Source organism: Gadus chalcogrammus, chromosome 9 (assembly GCF_026213295.1).
Source record: "Gadus chalcogrammus isolate NIFS_2021 chromosome 9, NIFS_Gcha_1.0, whole genome shotgun sequence".
NCBI classification, from domain to species: domain Eukaryota; kingdom Metazoa; phylum Chordata; class Actinopteri; order Gadiformes; family Gadidae; genus Gadus; species Gadus chalcogrammus.
This window is the reverse complement of record NC_079420.1, coordinates 22,691,481-22,705,277: the sequence shown is the minus strand read 5'-3', so window position 1 is coordinate 22,705,277 and position 13,797 is coordinate 22,691,481. Positions and strand designations below refer to the sequence as shown.

Here is a 13,797-nt window from a genome sequence, read left to right as displayed (position 1 = left end):
TAGAGTCGCACATTGTATCATCCACCATTTCTATTTCGGCTTTCAAGGTCATTGGGTTGAGGAGACGCGTCACGATTACGCGTTATCCTCCATCCATCCCCCACACAGCACCTTTATATTCACCGTTAGAGTAAAGCGTGTCTGCACTCCTCTCCCGTACCACTAGAGGGCCTCTCCCCAGTTCAGACCCATCCCCGGTCTCCACATCCAGCCCTACCTCCGGCGCTCCTCCTCCTCCTCCCACTCGCTACCTCCATTCAACCTTAATGCTACCAACACCGGTACTTTAGCCATCGTCGACCTGTCAGCCAAAGCTATCCCTTGTGAATCGTGATATTTAAAGCCGAAGTTTTCAGTCACAGATAGAGGATCAGTCTCCATAAGGTATGTACCCGGCGACCGCAGAATAGCGTGATTCTAGCTGATGCATGGCATGCAGTGAAATAACGGAGACCGCTGTTCAGGAGCTGGGCATCCTTGACTTGAACCATGTACCTGGAGATAAGGTGGTTAATGCAGGCTGTATTGCACACTAACTAGACATTATAGGCGCAAAGATCCTCATTGGGTTCCGTCGCTCTTTTCAAAGGCAGCGACGGATGATTCCCGTTATGAGCAGATCGGGTTTCCTGTAATGAGGCTCCCCGTCGCATGGTAGTAGTCCTTGTATTTTAGGATGTATAGTTATAGTAGTGTTGGTCTGACAGTCGTTGCGTAGTGCAGATCAAAGTGCGCCTCAAGCAATGATTGTCTTAATTGTGTAACCATTCAGGTACTGGGATAGTGCAGACTGGTTTACAGCATCCCCGTGTGACTCCGTTATCATGTTACTTTTAACAATGAACAGGTGTAATCTAATCGCGTCTCTAGAAATCAATGTTTTATTGCGACCCTACACCTGAATGATCTGCTCTTTCGGGTCAGGGTTCCTCTGGATTTTGTTGTAGCAGTAGTTTTCCCTTGTTACAAACCGTCAAGTTACTTTAGGTGTTTTAATTCCACAAAGCTGCATTTTTGTTAAAAATGCATTACATTAGGCTATACACATATAACCATATCAAGATATGCAATCGATTTACTTATTCATTTATTATTTTTAAACATTAATGAAATTGTGAACAATATAAGGTTCTTATTAAATCCCTACGATTTAGGGCTGCTTCAGATTAAATTTGTATAATTATTAATTTGCTCAACAGTTCGTGCCATAATGACTCACACATAATACTTCTGGTGAACATGAATTTAATCGGGATATAAAGCTTAAGTGTTGCATTTAGTAGACTATCAATCAGCGTCGTCACTGGCATTTATGTGCAGAATTAAAAGGACATCCCAGTCTTCTGTATTATTTTAAAGGCTTCAACATGAAGGTTATATATATGTTCTTTGATACTATGTCATATTGATTCAGTGGAAACATTGAACAGGAGACTAGGTGGTCCACTACTGGCTGCTGGATGCAGATACTTGACATTTGTCCATATTCAGCATCCCATTCTTACCAGTGTAATACATGAGGTGCAATATAATGAAAACGTATTGGCTGTAATAGAAGGTAATGCATTGGCAGAGCCATTTCTAAATCATAACCCTGACTCCACAGGAAGTGAATGGAGAGACTTGCTATAAATAGGCATCAGCTTTATAATCCCAATGCAGGGAGAGGGAAGAGGAGACCATAATCAGATTTATCTGTGACACAGCGACGTTACATCCATTGTTATTTGCGTTACATTGTATGAACGTCCGTATGCAAACATATAACATGGACATTTGATGATGAACGGCCACAACAACTGCATCCCCTTGCTGTCAATGCATTTCGTTCGTGGAATATCCTATCCATGGCTAACTGGAGAAATGCCAAGGTAAAGGTCAACATTATGATATTTACATCTATGTAATCAGTGCAGCTAAGGAAATACATAGACCCCTGCGTCACGCAGTGATCAGTTATTTATCTCCTTCAGGCTTCAAACCCCAGATGCTTATGCAAGCGTTTAGTCGTACTGCTTGCAACTGCAGAAACAAGAGGCGTCCTTGTTCTTTTTGGGGAGCCACATGTGATTCTTCAGTTTCTTGAACTCTACTCTAAGTCACGTGAGCCACGGAGTCGCTGACGGCCCCGGTGTTTTGGTATTTTGTTACACACCATCCTTCATAATCTCCCATCTCTTACATAACCTCTTTAATCTTGTGTAGCTACAGGAAACACGACTCCAGGAAAACAGTTTTTCTCCCTCAATCGCATGTTACTGCAATGACTTGAGAGTAATAATAACTGATTACACGAAGAAATGCTTTGATTAAGGAGAACTATGTTCGACATTGGCCAATATGTTAAACGCATATGATATCACAAAGAGCCAGAGAGCAGAAGTTTATAATCCGCTTCGCTCCCCGTTTAACACATGTGGGTCTGGTCTTGAGCCCCAGACATCGGCTCCAAGACCAGATGTCCCCGTTTACCCTGGCAGGGTCCACTCCTGGTTCGATATGTGAACGGTTTGGATCCACCCGGACTCTCCAGCCATCAGACTCATAAGTTGTTGGTTATAATACCCCAGGGGTTGCTCCAAACGCATCCAGATGGTCGATGGAAAAACACTGGGACGACTCTCACTATGAGAGCGATGAGGTGCCCTGCTCTGTTCGTTCTCAGTCCGGCTATACAGTATCTCCAAAACCCAACGATTGGTGTGTATCTTCGAGGTCTTTCCCCCGAGATATTGCAGTAACATTGCCAAATATCACATTGATTTGTGACAAACTGTCCAAATGCAGCCTTGATATCTCTCTATCTATTCCTTTTCCCTGACTCATGACATTGACAGGAAACTGAAAGCATTGCTTTGTGGTAAACGTTACTGGGTATGCTTCGCGTCTCAGTTTTTAGCTCCAGGCCTACTGTGATAAACGTTTGCACAAAGACAGGGATGGGACTTAGTCGGTTTTATCTGTCAGACAATGCAAGTGCTCTATATCTTTTCACGACCCTTCAAACATTCACTCATTCAACGTTAAGGCCCAGGGTCCACTGGTCCAGGGTCCACTGGTCCAGGATCAGTTTAACGCAGCAGGCTAGCAGGGTTGTACCTTCTCTGTTGTTGACCCACTAGTGCTGCTTATCTGCTACTTCTAAGGTTCTAAGGTTAAAGACAATGTCTGCCGTATTTACAACATTTCGCACACAGGTCACTCAGAAAGACTCCATTTTAAGGGGGCCGTGTTTTGTTTGAGGTTAGGCGAAAATGTATTATGGAGATGTTTGAAACAATGATCCTCAATGTTTTTTGGTAATTTTTGTACCGTGTTATTTTATGTATAAAGTAGTTCCTGCAATGTGACTGGTCAGTGAGCACAGAAGGATTTCAGATCCTCATGAATAAGTGATTGCCACTGTTCTGTGCACACACACATACACACACACTCACAGACACTATGACTGGAGACACTGTGTGTCTCCTGACAGACTCAAACCGTCACGAGCAGACAGCGGCCCATGCTGCCCGCTGCTGGCCGGGCCGCGCAGGGCGCTCGGACCAACGTGCAGACTCAGGCTTCACAGCGCCCTACTTTATCCTCAGGGTAGTGAGAGGAAAAATGTTGGATTTGGCAGCTGATTGTCAGACTGCAGTGTCCTTGGCGAGACAAGACACAGACAAGTCCCACACATAAACACACATCCACACGCAAACGCACGCACGCACGCACGCACGCACGCACGCACGCACGCACGCACGCACGCACGCACGCACGCACGCACGCACGCACGCACGCACGCACACGCACGCACAGACATACACACACAGACACACACACACAGACATACACACACAGACATACACACACAGACACAAACACACAGACATACACACACAGACATACACACACAGACATACACACACAGACACAAACACACAGACATACACACACAGACATACACACACAGACAATGTCTTCTTCCCCCGCAGTTCTATATTGAAGCCAGCTTATTCGTTGCTCATGACACATGCAGTGTTGTGTCACGCGCTAGCTCACAGAAGTGTGTGAACTCAGTGGTTCAGAAGAACCCACAGGACCCTCCGTAGGAGGAAGTACGTGACAGGAAGTGAGGAAACAAAAGGGGAAAAGAGAGTGAGAGCCGGGGCCTTCGAGGTTCAAGGTCAAAGGGTCGCAGAGGGGGGAGGAGACGGATGACTATCACCGCAGCTGAGTGCCTGGGCTACCACACACCCTACCACACACGCACACGCGCACACACACACGCACACAGGCGCACCTCTGGATCCCTATGGGCCGAACCCGCGGCCACAGCTGCATGCATGCTATCATCAGGTGACCAGACACCACCATAATCACGCTGAGCCTCGTCTCTCAACGAGCATCAGGCCAGCGGGATTAACCCCTAACCCCAACCCCCTCCCCCGCACACCCGAGAATAACAAACATTCGTGCGCCTGCTCGTCACACACTGACACCCACGTCAGCAAAGAGGAGAAAACCGTCAGAGCTGGTTGTGAGTCGTGACCAAGAGGAATAGAGAGCGGTGTGTGTGTGTGTGTGTGTGTGTGTGTGGGGGGGGGCTGAACAGGCTCAGAGGGAAGCTGTGATTGGTGGATGGAGGGGGTGGATAGAACGCAAAGGGAAAACGAATTTTTTAGGTCTGGAGCCTCTACTGTGGCATAGAGGAAATGCTCTCTGTGGACAGATGTGTTTGACCTGCATCAGACCAGAGAGCCATGGATGGAGGTCCAGAGTGTGTGTGCGGACATTGTGTGTCCAATTACCAACTCTACAAATCCCCTTAGCTTCGGTGCTTTCAATGATATGAAGGCCAACTATTTGAGGCAGTCCCTTGATTTATTTAATACGTTGTAAAAATACGTATATTGATTAAATCCTGTCAGATGGCTCTGTTTGGTGCCAGCTGTCGGCGCTGGGTGTGTTGCCAGATAATGTGAATCCATCGTTTCCCGGTGGAATGAGGGCCTTGTCTGGTTTGTTGTGTCTCTCCTCTAAACCTGGCCCGCTTTTCATTCAGCCACATCTGACTGGGTTGGATTACAACCTGCTCTGCAGAGTACTTTGAACCAATTTTAATGACCAATATTTTGTATCTATTGATCTTATGATCCATAGATTTAATTCTCCAACAACTATGTATTGGAAACAATGTTGCATGTTTTATTTTGGAAAAGTACCTGAATTTCTTCAGCATTTTCTATGTGAGCCACAGTTTCCTAAACGCTTGTCTAATCGTTGTGATTTTCCCCTTTATGTCACATACCTAAACCAGCCCCGGCAGACAAGGCAGGTGCTGTTCAAGGCGTCGAGAATACCAACGGAAAACCTCTGTTTTCATTTTCCAAACACCCACAGGACGACAGGTTCACGGTGTCAGTCACACGGACACACAGAAGGACGGACCAGCATCTGAGGAGACTGCACTCTGAAGGCTTGACCAGCGGAAGGGACCAGATAAATGGCGGACAAGCAGATCAGGTAAGACGGTAATGTGGAGACTCTTGGCATCCTAGGTTTACTTACTTTAAATCATAGGTTTCTTTACTACTTTACATACTAGGTTTATTTACTTACTTTACATCCTAGGTTTCTTAACTTACTTTACCACCTAGGTTTCTTTGCTTACTTTACATTCTAGGTTTCTTTACTTAATTGACATCGTCGGTTTCTTTACTTGTGTTCGCATTTTCATGCTTGCACGATCGTTGCAATTTTTTTTTTATTTTGTGGTTGTTCTCTGTTCTTTTGCAGTTTGCCTGCCAAATTAATCAATGGGGGTATCGCTGGCCTGATTGGAGTGACATGTGTGTTCCCCATTGACCTGGCAAAGACCCGCCTCCAGAACCAGCAGAATGGATGCCGCCTTTACACCAGCATGTGCGTATGGTGGAATCTCCCTCGCAGCAACACCCAGCGCGTGCAGCGGGATTAATCATGTTTGTTTTCACTGCCCTGGGATACAGCCAAAGATAAACGTGCCCATGAAAATATTTTTCCCCGTTGCATTGCAGGTCTGATTGCCTTATCAAGACTATTCGCTCAGAGGGATATTTTGGCATGTACAGAGGTATGTTTTCTGAGGTCGAGGTCATAATAATACACACAACTACAACAAGGTGCAGTACAATAGTACTTACTATCCTTTGGATGTCACAATCTTGGCACAATCAATTCTGTATGGAAGTAGCCTGTGACGTAACATCATTGAAAAACCTTTGTATGGGGGGGGGGGGGTCTTAAAGTAAAATGGAGTTTCCTCCATCTTCTATTCTTACTAAAGAGAGATTTTATTTTGGTTGTTTTGCTGCAGAGTTGATCAAGCTGGCCCTCTAGTGTACAGTGGAATAATCACATATAGAAATACGAAAACCTACACACATAAGTCTATCGATTCAGTCCGTCACAGTTCAGCACTGTTGTGATCCCAACATAAACAAGCTAATATATATTAGCGATTGGTCTCTTTGGTGTAAATATTAGCACACCACCTGGCAGTTTAAACTATTCCTTTTTTTAGAATGATGACATTTTGAAAGGGTTAGTCATCTTTAAAATGTGTCCAGCCACTGTCTCCATCAGGCTTTGTGTCTGACGGCTCCGTACAGCAGGTCAAGTCACTGCTTCCTGGTCACTCAGTAAACTGAGATCGCCGGTTTGATCCCTCAGGCTTCTGCTGGCAAACACTGTTGAGGTGTCCTTAAGCAACACGCTCGACCCCTCTCTGCCATTTGGCAGACTGTTGTGTTGGACATCTGTGCAGGTGAATGAGCAGTGGAAAACCAGTTGTTAGAATCAGTACAAAAATGTGTCCCATTTGTAATTTCAGTGGACAGAGTGACGTGGTACCGTTGTTTAAAAAGTGTGTTTTCTGTTCCTCTGGTTGTCCTCCACCCAGGAGCGGCGGTGAACCTGACCCTCGTCACGCCAGAGAAAGCCATCAAGTTGGCGGCAAATGATTTCTTCAGACAACACCTGAGCGTGGACGGGTAAGGCCTGAAACACACACGCCCGCTCACCCACCCTGTTGGCGCGGTGTGTTCCCATACACGTAACCTCACACCAGGGCACGCGGGACGCCTCGAGACGCGGACCTCCTCCCCGGAGCAGCATACAATGCTCCACATCGCCCTGGATCACACACAGTGGAAAGAGAAGAATTACTCTGAACCACAGTCTTAGATCAATGGCGGGCCGGGGGGCAAAGGAGTCACTCAATTAAAATGCAATTGTGACTCCAATAGCCTGTTCCTCTCATTATACTGGCTGTTCTGAGTTGGCTGGGAGATTCGGCTGCTGTTTAATGTATTACTAATTAATGCACCCAAAGAAGGACAGAAAAACTGAAGTATGAAAAAAGATATTGCCATATATATATATATATATATATATATATATACTGTATATATATATAGGTAATACAAAATTCTAGAATCTTAAGGCCAACCTCTATCTTCTATTGTTCGTTGAAACCGTGTTTGCTGAACCTCATTCCAGTGAAGTGCAGGTGTTCATTGTGCTGAATAGTCGTAGTGGCTCTCATCCCTCGCTGTCCGCGTACACAACCTAACAGAGTATCTGGGGCATCTGTAGCCATCGCTATGGCGACACACCGGCCCAACGAATCATTGACTCGGTCTGCCCGGCTGCTCGACTTGTGAATTATTAATCAGCACTCGGCTGTTGTGTTGAAACATGAGACAGAGATTAGCAGGGTGGGTTCTCTCCGCTCCTATACAGCCAACAGATAAACCTGCCCACGCTGGCCTTCGTCACTCAGTACCCCTGTCTCCACCTCCTCCATCTCCTCTTTCCCTGCCCAGGAAACTCACCCTGGTGAAGGAGATGCTGGCTGGCTGCGGGGCCGGTACATGCCAGGTGAGTGAGAGCTTCATGAACAGTATCACAGTAAAGACCCCGCCAGGGCCCCAGCCCCCCATCTCAAACTAAGGGCCCTTTTATTCCTGTTTCCCTGTACAAACCCAATTCCCTTCCCCAAGAGAAAAGAGAATTCCACCCTAGAAATGCACAATGGACATCCCCCCGGCTCAAACTAAGGGCCCTTTTATTCCTGTTTCCCAGTACAAACCCAATTCCCTTCCCCAAGAGCAAAGACAATCCACAATGGACATCACGTTCGTCAGGACATAATTCAGTGCTTACTGGCATGGAGTAGGTTATTTCTTAAAACTGTTGGTTTACTATTCCACTAACAAAAGGTTTTTCAGTGCTGATAGAACAAATAAGACAGAATCCCAACCTTAGCCTTAAGGGTCGCCAGTAAATTGTCATAAGGACCTTTGTGGACAGGCTCGTATGCAAGGTCAGGAATAGGTAACATGTAATGGCTGAGCAGAGGGCCAGCCCATCACAATCATTACTGCAGAAGGCCCTGGCCAGTAGGAACCAGGGGGAAAGAAAAGTCAGCAACGCTGCTAAACGCTGCTCCCAGCGTGTTAACACAAATTAACCAAAACATCACTGGAAACATTACAAATCACCACTATTAAACCATTACACCATTTTCTGAACGGTATTTAAAATGTATTTATTTTCATTATCTACATCTATTTTCCTATTCTCTATTTCAAGAATGACATCCCATGTAGCACAGGCAGTTCCCTGGCATACCACTAGTGTACGGTACCTGTCCCACAGGTTGAGAAGCTGAGAGATAAGTCACAGAGAGAGGAGTGCTGTAGCGAGCCAGGGTGGTTGTTGTCGAGGAGGGCAGAGGAAGCGAGCCTGTGATTAGATTAGCTCTAACAGACCTTGGATCCGATTACGGTTGTTTCGCGGAACATGGTCATCTCACCTATAATCCACTTAACTGGTTACTACTGCATGGGCTTAGCCAGAAAATAACACTTGACATTTCGCTAACAGAGACCAGTAGATTTACACGGGCCACAGGCTCTGTGCATCACTAATTACCTCGTTACAACTGTTGGTGTACGGGGCTGTTCCCAAGGACTCCAGCCACCAAGGGTCTCGTTAAATGTAAAAAGCACAGAACTCTGGTGTTAACTACCTCTCATCATCACAGGTTGTTATCACCACTCCTATGGAGATGTTGAAAATCCAGCTCCAAGATGCTGGACGCATTGGTAAGAACAAGCACACGTGTCAGAGGAGATGAGGGACACGTAGATGAAAGACGGCCCCATGTGTTCACACATTACATTACATTTTCACCAGTAGAACTCCAGAAAGGCTGTCACCGCACTTCCATGATCTTTCTGACATTTGCACCGTTGTTGTGTTCACTGTATGATAATCTAATGTGTTTCCTAATAGATCCACCAACGTTGTCTTGATAAAATTTCAACCCTAGCGGTATATGTGGTCCTCTACAGTCAGAACACATTGAAGAGCAATTGAAATGAGCTGCCTTTTAGGCTTTTGTATTGTATCTGCCTATTGCTGTCTTAATTATATTATTTGAAATGTATATATTCCTTTTCTAGTAATTTTGGTTTGGTTTGGGTTCTGTTAAAGTCATTGTGTTGTGTTTATAAAAGATAATTATTAAAGCATCATTCTACTGCATATTTTTGACTACTCTGAGATGACATTTGGGACTGAAATATGAGTGAACCCAATCAAATTTTTATTCTTAAGATGACGACTTGTTTTATTCCTGCTGTGAGGGCTGTAGTCTAAGCTATATCCAACAAGCCACAGCCAGTTTGCTGTCTTTTTCCCAGGACCTGTGACGTTGTAACATCATTACATACTGTATGTCGTGCTTTTCAGCGGCTCAGAGGAAGCTGATGCCGGAGACGGTGGTGGCGGGCACGGTGGAGGCCAAATCGCCCACTGCCATGCAGCTAACGCGCATGCTGCTGAGGGAGAAGGGCATCGCCGGCCTGTACAAAGGCCTGGGCGCCACCATACTCAGGTACCTGCTCCACAACCCTCTGCTGTATATGGGATTTTATTGTGGGTGTTCTGCTCATTTTATTGTCTGTCAATTCATACTTACTATGTTTTACTGTATGTTCTGAGTCCCCTATGTTGTTTTTTAATCTGTGTTTAAGCATGCATTTTATTTCTGTATTTTTAAGTTGCCTTTTGAATATCTGGCAGGGTACAAGGGATGTAAGCTAGCCTCTTATGCTAACTCTGGCTCTGACTGTTAAGTGTGCAATGTCCCTGAAATAAACCAATAAATATAACAACCCACGGCAGCCCACTTCACTCTGCCTTGGTTACCACTCTGTCGATAGTTAATGTTCATAGAAAAGAGCACTCCCAGGACAGGCATTATATAAACCGAACGGCAGCATAGACACAAGGGGAAAATAAAGAACTCAGTAGCACAGGCGTAAAAGGTTCACGGTAAGATATGACGGGGAAATCTGTCTCTAGTGACATCTAGTGGTCAGAAAGCATGTTACGACACAGCAGTGAACAACATTAACGGAAGCACCTTGGGGGATGATCTCCATCTCATACTCCTGGTTCCTTTCTTTTAGGGACGTTCCTTTCTCCATTATCTACTTCCCGCTGTTCGCCAACCTGAACCACCTGGGCAAGAGGGGCGTGGAGGGCCCCGCCCCCTTCTACGTGTCCTTCTTCTCCGGGTGTTTGGCCGGCAGCACCGCCGCCGTCGCTGTCAACCCTGTGGATGGTGAGCGACGGGCCTCATCTCAGGGCTGTGATAGATACGGCGTTGAACCCTTTGTTTTCTGATTGGATATAATTAGTTTTGAAGTACTCTAGCAGCTGTGGGGATATCGGCTCTGAGGGTAAAAGGGTTTTGAATTTGTTATCAGAGATCACTGGTGAGTCATGGGCTTTTCTTTGCTGTAAACTACGCTGACCAGAAGTCACATTCTTCTAAATACTTTTGATGATGTTCTGGGGGTGGTGCCATGTGACCTGTGAAGCCCTCTGAGACTCACTGGGCTTAAGGGCGACGTGAATACAACGGCCTTGACTGGAAGCAGACTTTTAAAACTCTGAACGACCTCCCTTTGTTTGCTTTGCATTCCAGTGATCAAGACCCGGCTGCAGTCCCTAAACCGGGGCAGCACCGAGGACACGTACAGCGGCGTTGTCGACTGTATCAGGTAGCCCCATTATCTCCCGCTGAATGCTCACATTGTGGTCCTGCCGGCCGACACATGAGACGCTCCGGAGGTATTGTTCGGCGGTACATTAACCCCGGCTGCTGCCTATATTTCCAGGAAGATCCTGCGCAACGAGGGCCCCGGAGCTTTCCTGAAGGGAGCCTACTGCCGCGCGCTGGTCATTGCGCCGCTCTTCGGCATCGCCCAGGTGGTGTACTTCCTGGGCGTGGCCGAGTACTTCCTGGCCCTGCTGCCCAAAAAGGACAAATAGGAAGGAACCTTCCTCATGCTCCTCCTACTGCTCCTCTCTGCCTATCCATCCTCCCACCATGCATTGCCACGACTCACCAATCAAGACTCATCTCATTAAGCGACGACAAAAGAAGGTTGCGTTGATTTTCTGTTTTGTGCGTGTGTTCCGTTGAATGTGGAGACTTCAAACGTTTGGGGAATCTTCTGTGAGCCAGGCTGACTAGCGTGTCCCATGCGAGGCCAGGAGGCGGGCAGAGCCAGCTCTCTGTAATGAGGCACACATATCCTTTCTATGTTCTTTCCATAAGTCTTTCCTGACATTGAGTGGAGCTGTGAGATGTGAATGTTGAGACAGAGTTGATGCATTGCCCCGGGTTGCCCAAATCATGCAAACCTTCCCACCACGTTTGCTTCCACCCAGCACTGTCCTCTCAGACGATCAGGGGGTGTTGGCTTGGTAACATTGAGAGATGATTATCACAATCCACTGTACATATCTCCCCTGGAACGATTTCTAGCTGCAAGGACCCCAGACCCCCTTATGATTGATCAGATATAAAATCCAATGAATTAGAGTAAAGTGTATGTTTCGGGTTCAAAGAAAGAACCCTAGGACGTTTGGATATTTTTCAAACGTTCCCCAGATATGTACCGCTGACATCTCACTCACCTGGCTGCAACTGGTTGTAAGGAACTCTGCCATTCAGTCTATTGGAGGCTGACCTGTATTGCCTTTACCTAGATTATTATATATATATATGACGTTGCGTGACAGTGGCTCCACGATGATTAGGACAGCTCTAGTCCGAGGTCTGCATTCAGCCCTTACTACAGTCTGTCTCGTTGGACCTATCATGCAGGACCTACCTAGTTATACACGATATGCATTTCAAATAGACGACGTAGCGTTTAATCAAGTTATTTTGCACATTAATATGTACACACACTAAAAGCCTGTAAATGCCAGTACCCCTGATTGAAGAAGGTGCTAATTAAATTAATTAAATGTTTATTGTAATTACACCGGGGAGGAGCACTGTAACCCATCCTGAAACCAACCCTTAGCCATATTATCTTAGAGATCCTGGATCGCAGCGGGACTATTGTTTACAGATCAGTTCGAGCTCGCTCTTCTTATCGTTATTATTTTGTTATTTTGTTTAAAAGAAATGATCCATCACGTGCATACAGCGACAGTACCCAAAGAGCATTATACTAACACTGAATTGTACATGACAATAGGTGGGCTTTTAGCAGGGGGGACCGCCTTCCATTCAGACATAACGCCACTCCGACACTGATGTCTAATTGTCGTAGTGGCGGTGTCAAGTTAAAATTGTACCGGGGGCGAAAATTGTACCGGCCTACGTCATCGTTTGTTTACATCCTGACAACCTGCCCGGCAACAAACGACGCGATGCAGAAAACATGTTTCCAAACGACGAAATAACATAATACAGATAGCGGATCGCTATCTGTATTATGATAGATAGCGATAACACTTGTTTTTACTTTATATTTGTATTGTATTTAATTGTTTAATCGAAACAATAAAAAAATTTGCCCGCAATACGGGCGATCGCGTCAAATGACAAATGTTTTGCCCGCGAAACGGGCGATCGCGTCAAATGACGTAGGAGGGTTCTTGAAACATAATACAGATAACGGATCGCTAGATAACACTTGTTTTTACTTTATATTTGTATTGTATTGAATTGTTTAATCGAATTTAGCTAGTAAACTGAGTGTTTTAAGCAGGTTTCATAGTCTAGAATGTTCAAGAACCTTCCTACGTGATTTGACGCGTCATTTGACGCGATCGCCCGTTTTGCGGGCTATTTTTTTATTGTTTCGATTAAACAATTAAATACAATACAAATATAAAGTAAAAACAAGTGTTATCGCTATCTATCATAATACAGATAGCGATCCGCTATCTGTATTATGTTATTTCGTCGTTTGGAAACATGTTTTCTGCATCGCGTCGTCTGTTGCCGGGCAGGTTGTCAGGTTGTCAGGATGTAAACTAACGATGACGTAGGCCGGTACAATTTTCGCCCCCGGTACAATTTTAACGTGACAGCGGCACTTCCATTGTTTTCAATAGTATCCGTCTGCGTCCTGCAAGACGGAGGCGTGACTTGTAGTAGGAGGCGTAACTTGTAGTAGGAGGCGTGTCTTGTACTTTTCTAAATCGCGGAAGTGATCTGTATGTAGCAGTGGACCTCAAATATTAGGCCTTATATAAAAATAATCTTAACATGATCTTAACTTCAGACTTCGACTTCAAGGAAGAGCTTGCGTATATGTGAACCGTGATTTACAATAGGCCTACTTAAATGACCGCAAAAAGAGGAAGATCTCGCGTGGACCGCAATTTAGAAAAGTACAAGACACGCCTCCTCCTGCTACAAGTGCCTACTACAAGTTACGCCTCTGTCTT

At 45.6% G+C, this 13,797-nt stretch overlaps 1 protein-coding gene across 3 annotated transcripts; it reads left to right on the top strand.

Moving 5' to 3' along the window:
• Positions 1–183: 183 nt before the first annotated feature.
• On the top strand, positions 184–12,746 carry slc25a22a (solute carrier family 25 member 22a). Of its 3 annotated transcripts, none has more exons than XM_056598221.1 (11): positions 184–384; positions 5,386–5,508; positions 5,782–5,907; positions 6,042–6,097; positions 6,926–7,016; positions 7,851–7,905; positions 9,074–9,134; positions 9,784–9,928; positions 10,506–10,660; positions 11,027–11,102; positions 11,220–12,746. In XM_056598221.1, exons 2-11 carry the CDS (start codon positions 5,489–5,491, stop codon positions 11,371–11,373), a joined length of 939 nt encoding a protein of 312 aa, XP_056454196.1. In that variant the 5' UTR covers positions 184–384; positions 5,386–5,488; the 3' UTR covers positions 11,374–12,746. The 3 variants fall into 3 exon arrangements, with proteins under 3 accessions (XP_056454196.1, XP_056454195.1, XP_056454194.1); XM_056598220.1 differs by having other exon boundaries at positions 5,303–5,508; XM_056598219.1 differs by lacking the exon at positions 184–384 and having other exon boundaries at positions 5,295–5,508.
• Positions 12,747–13,797: the final 1,051 nt, after the last annotated feature.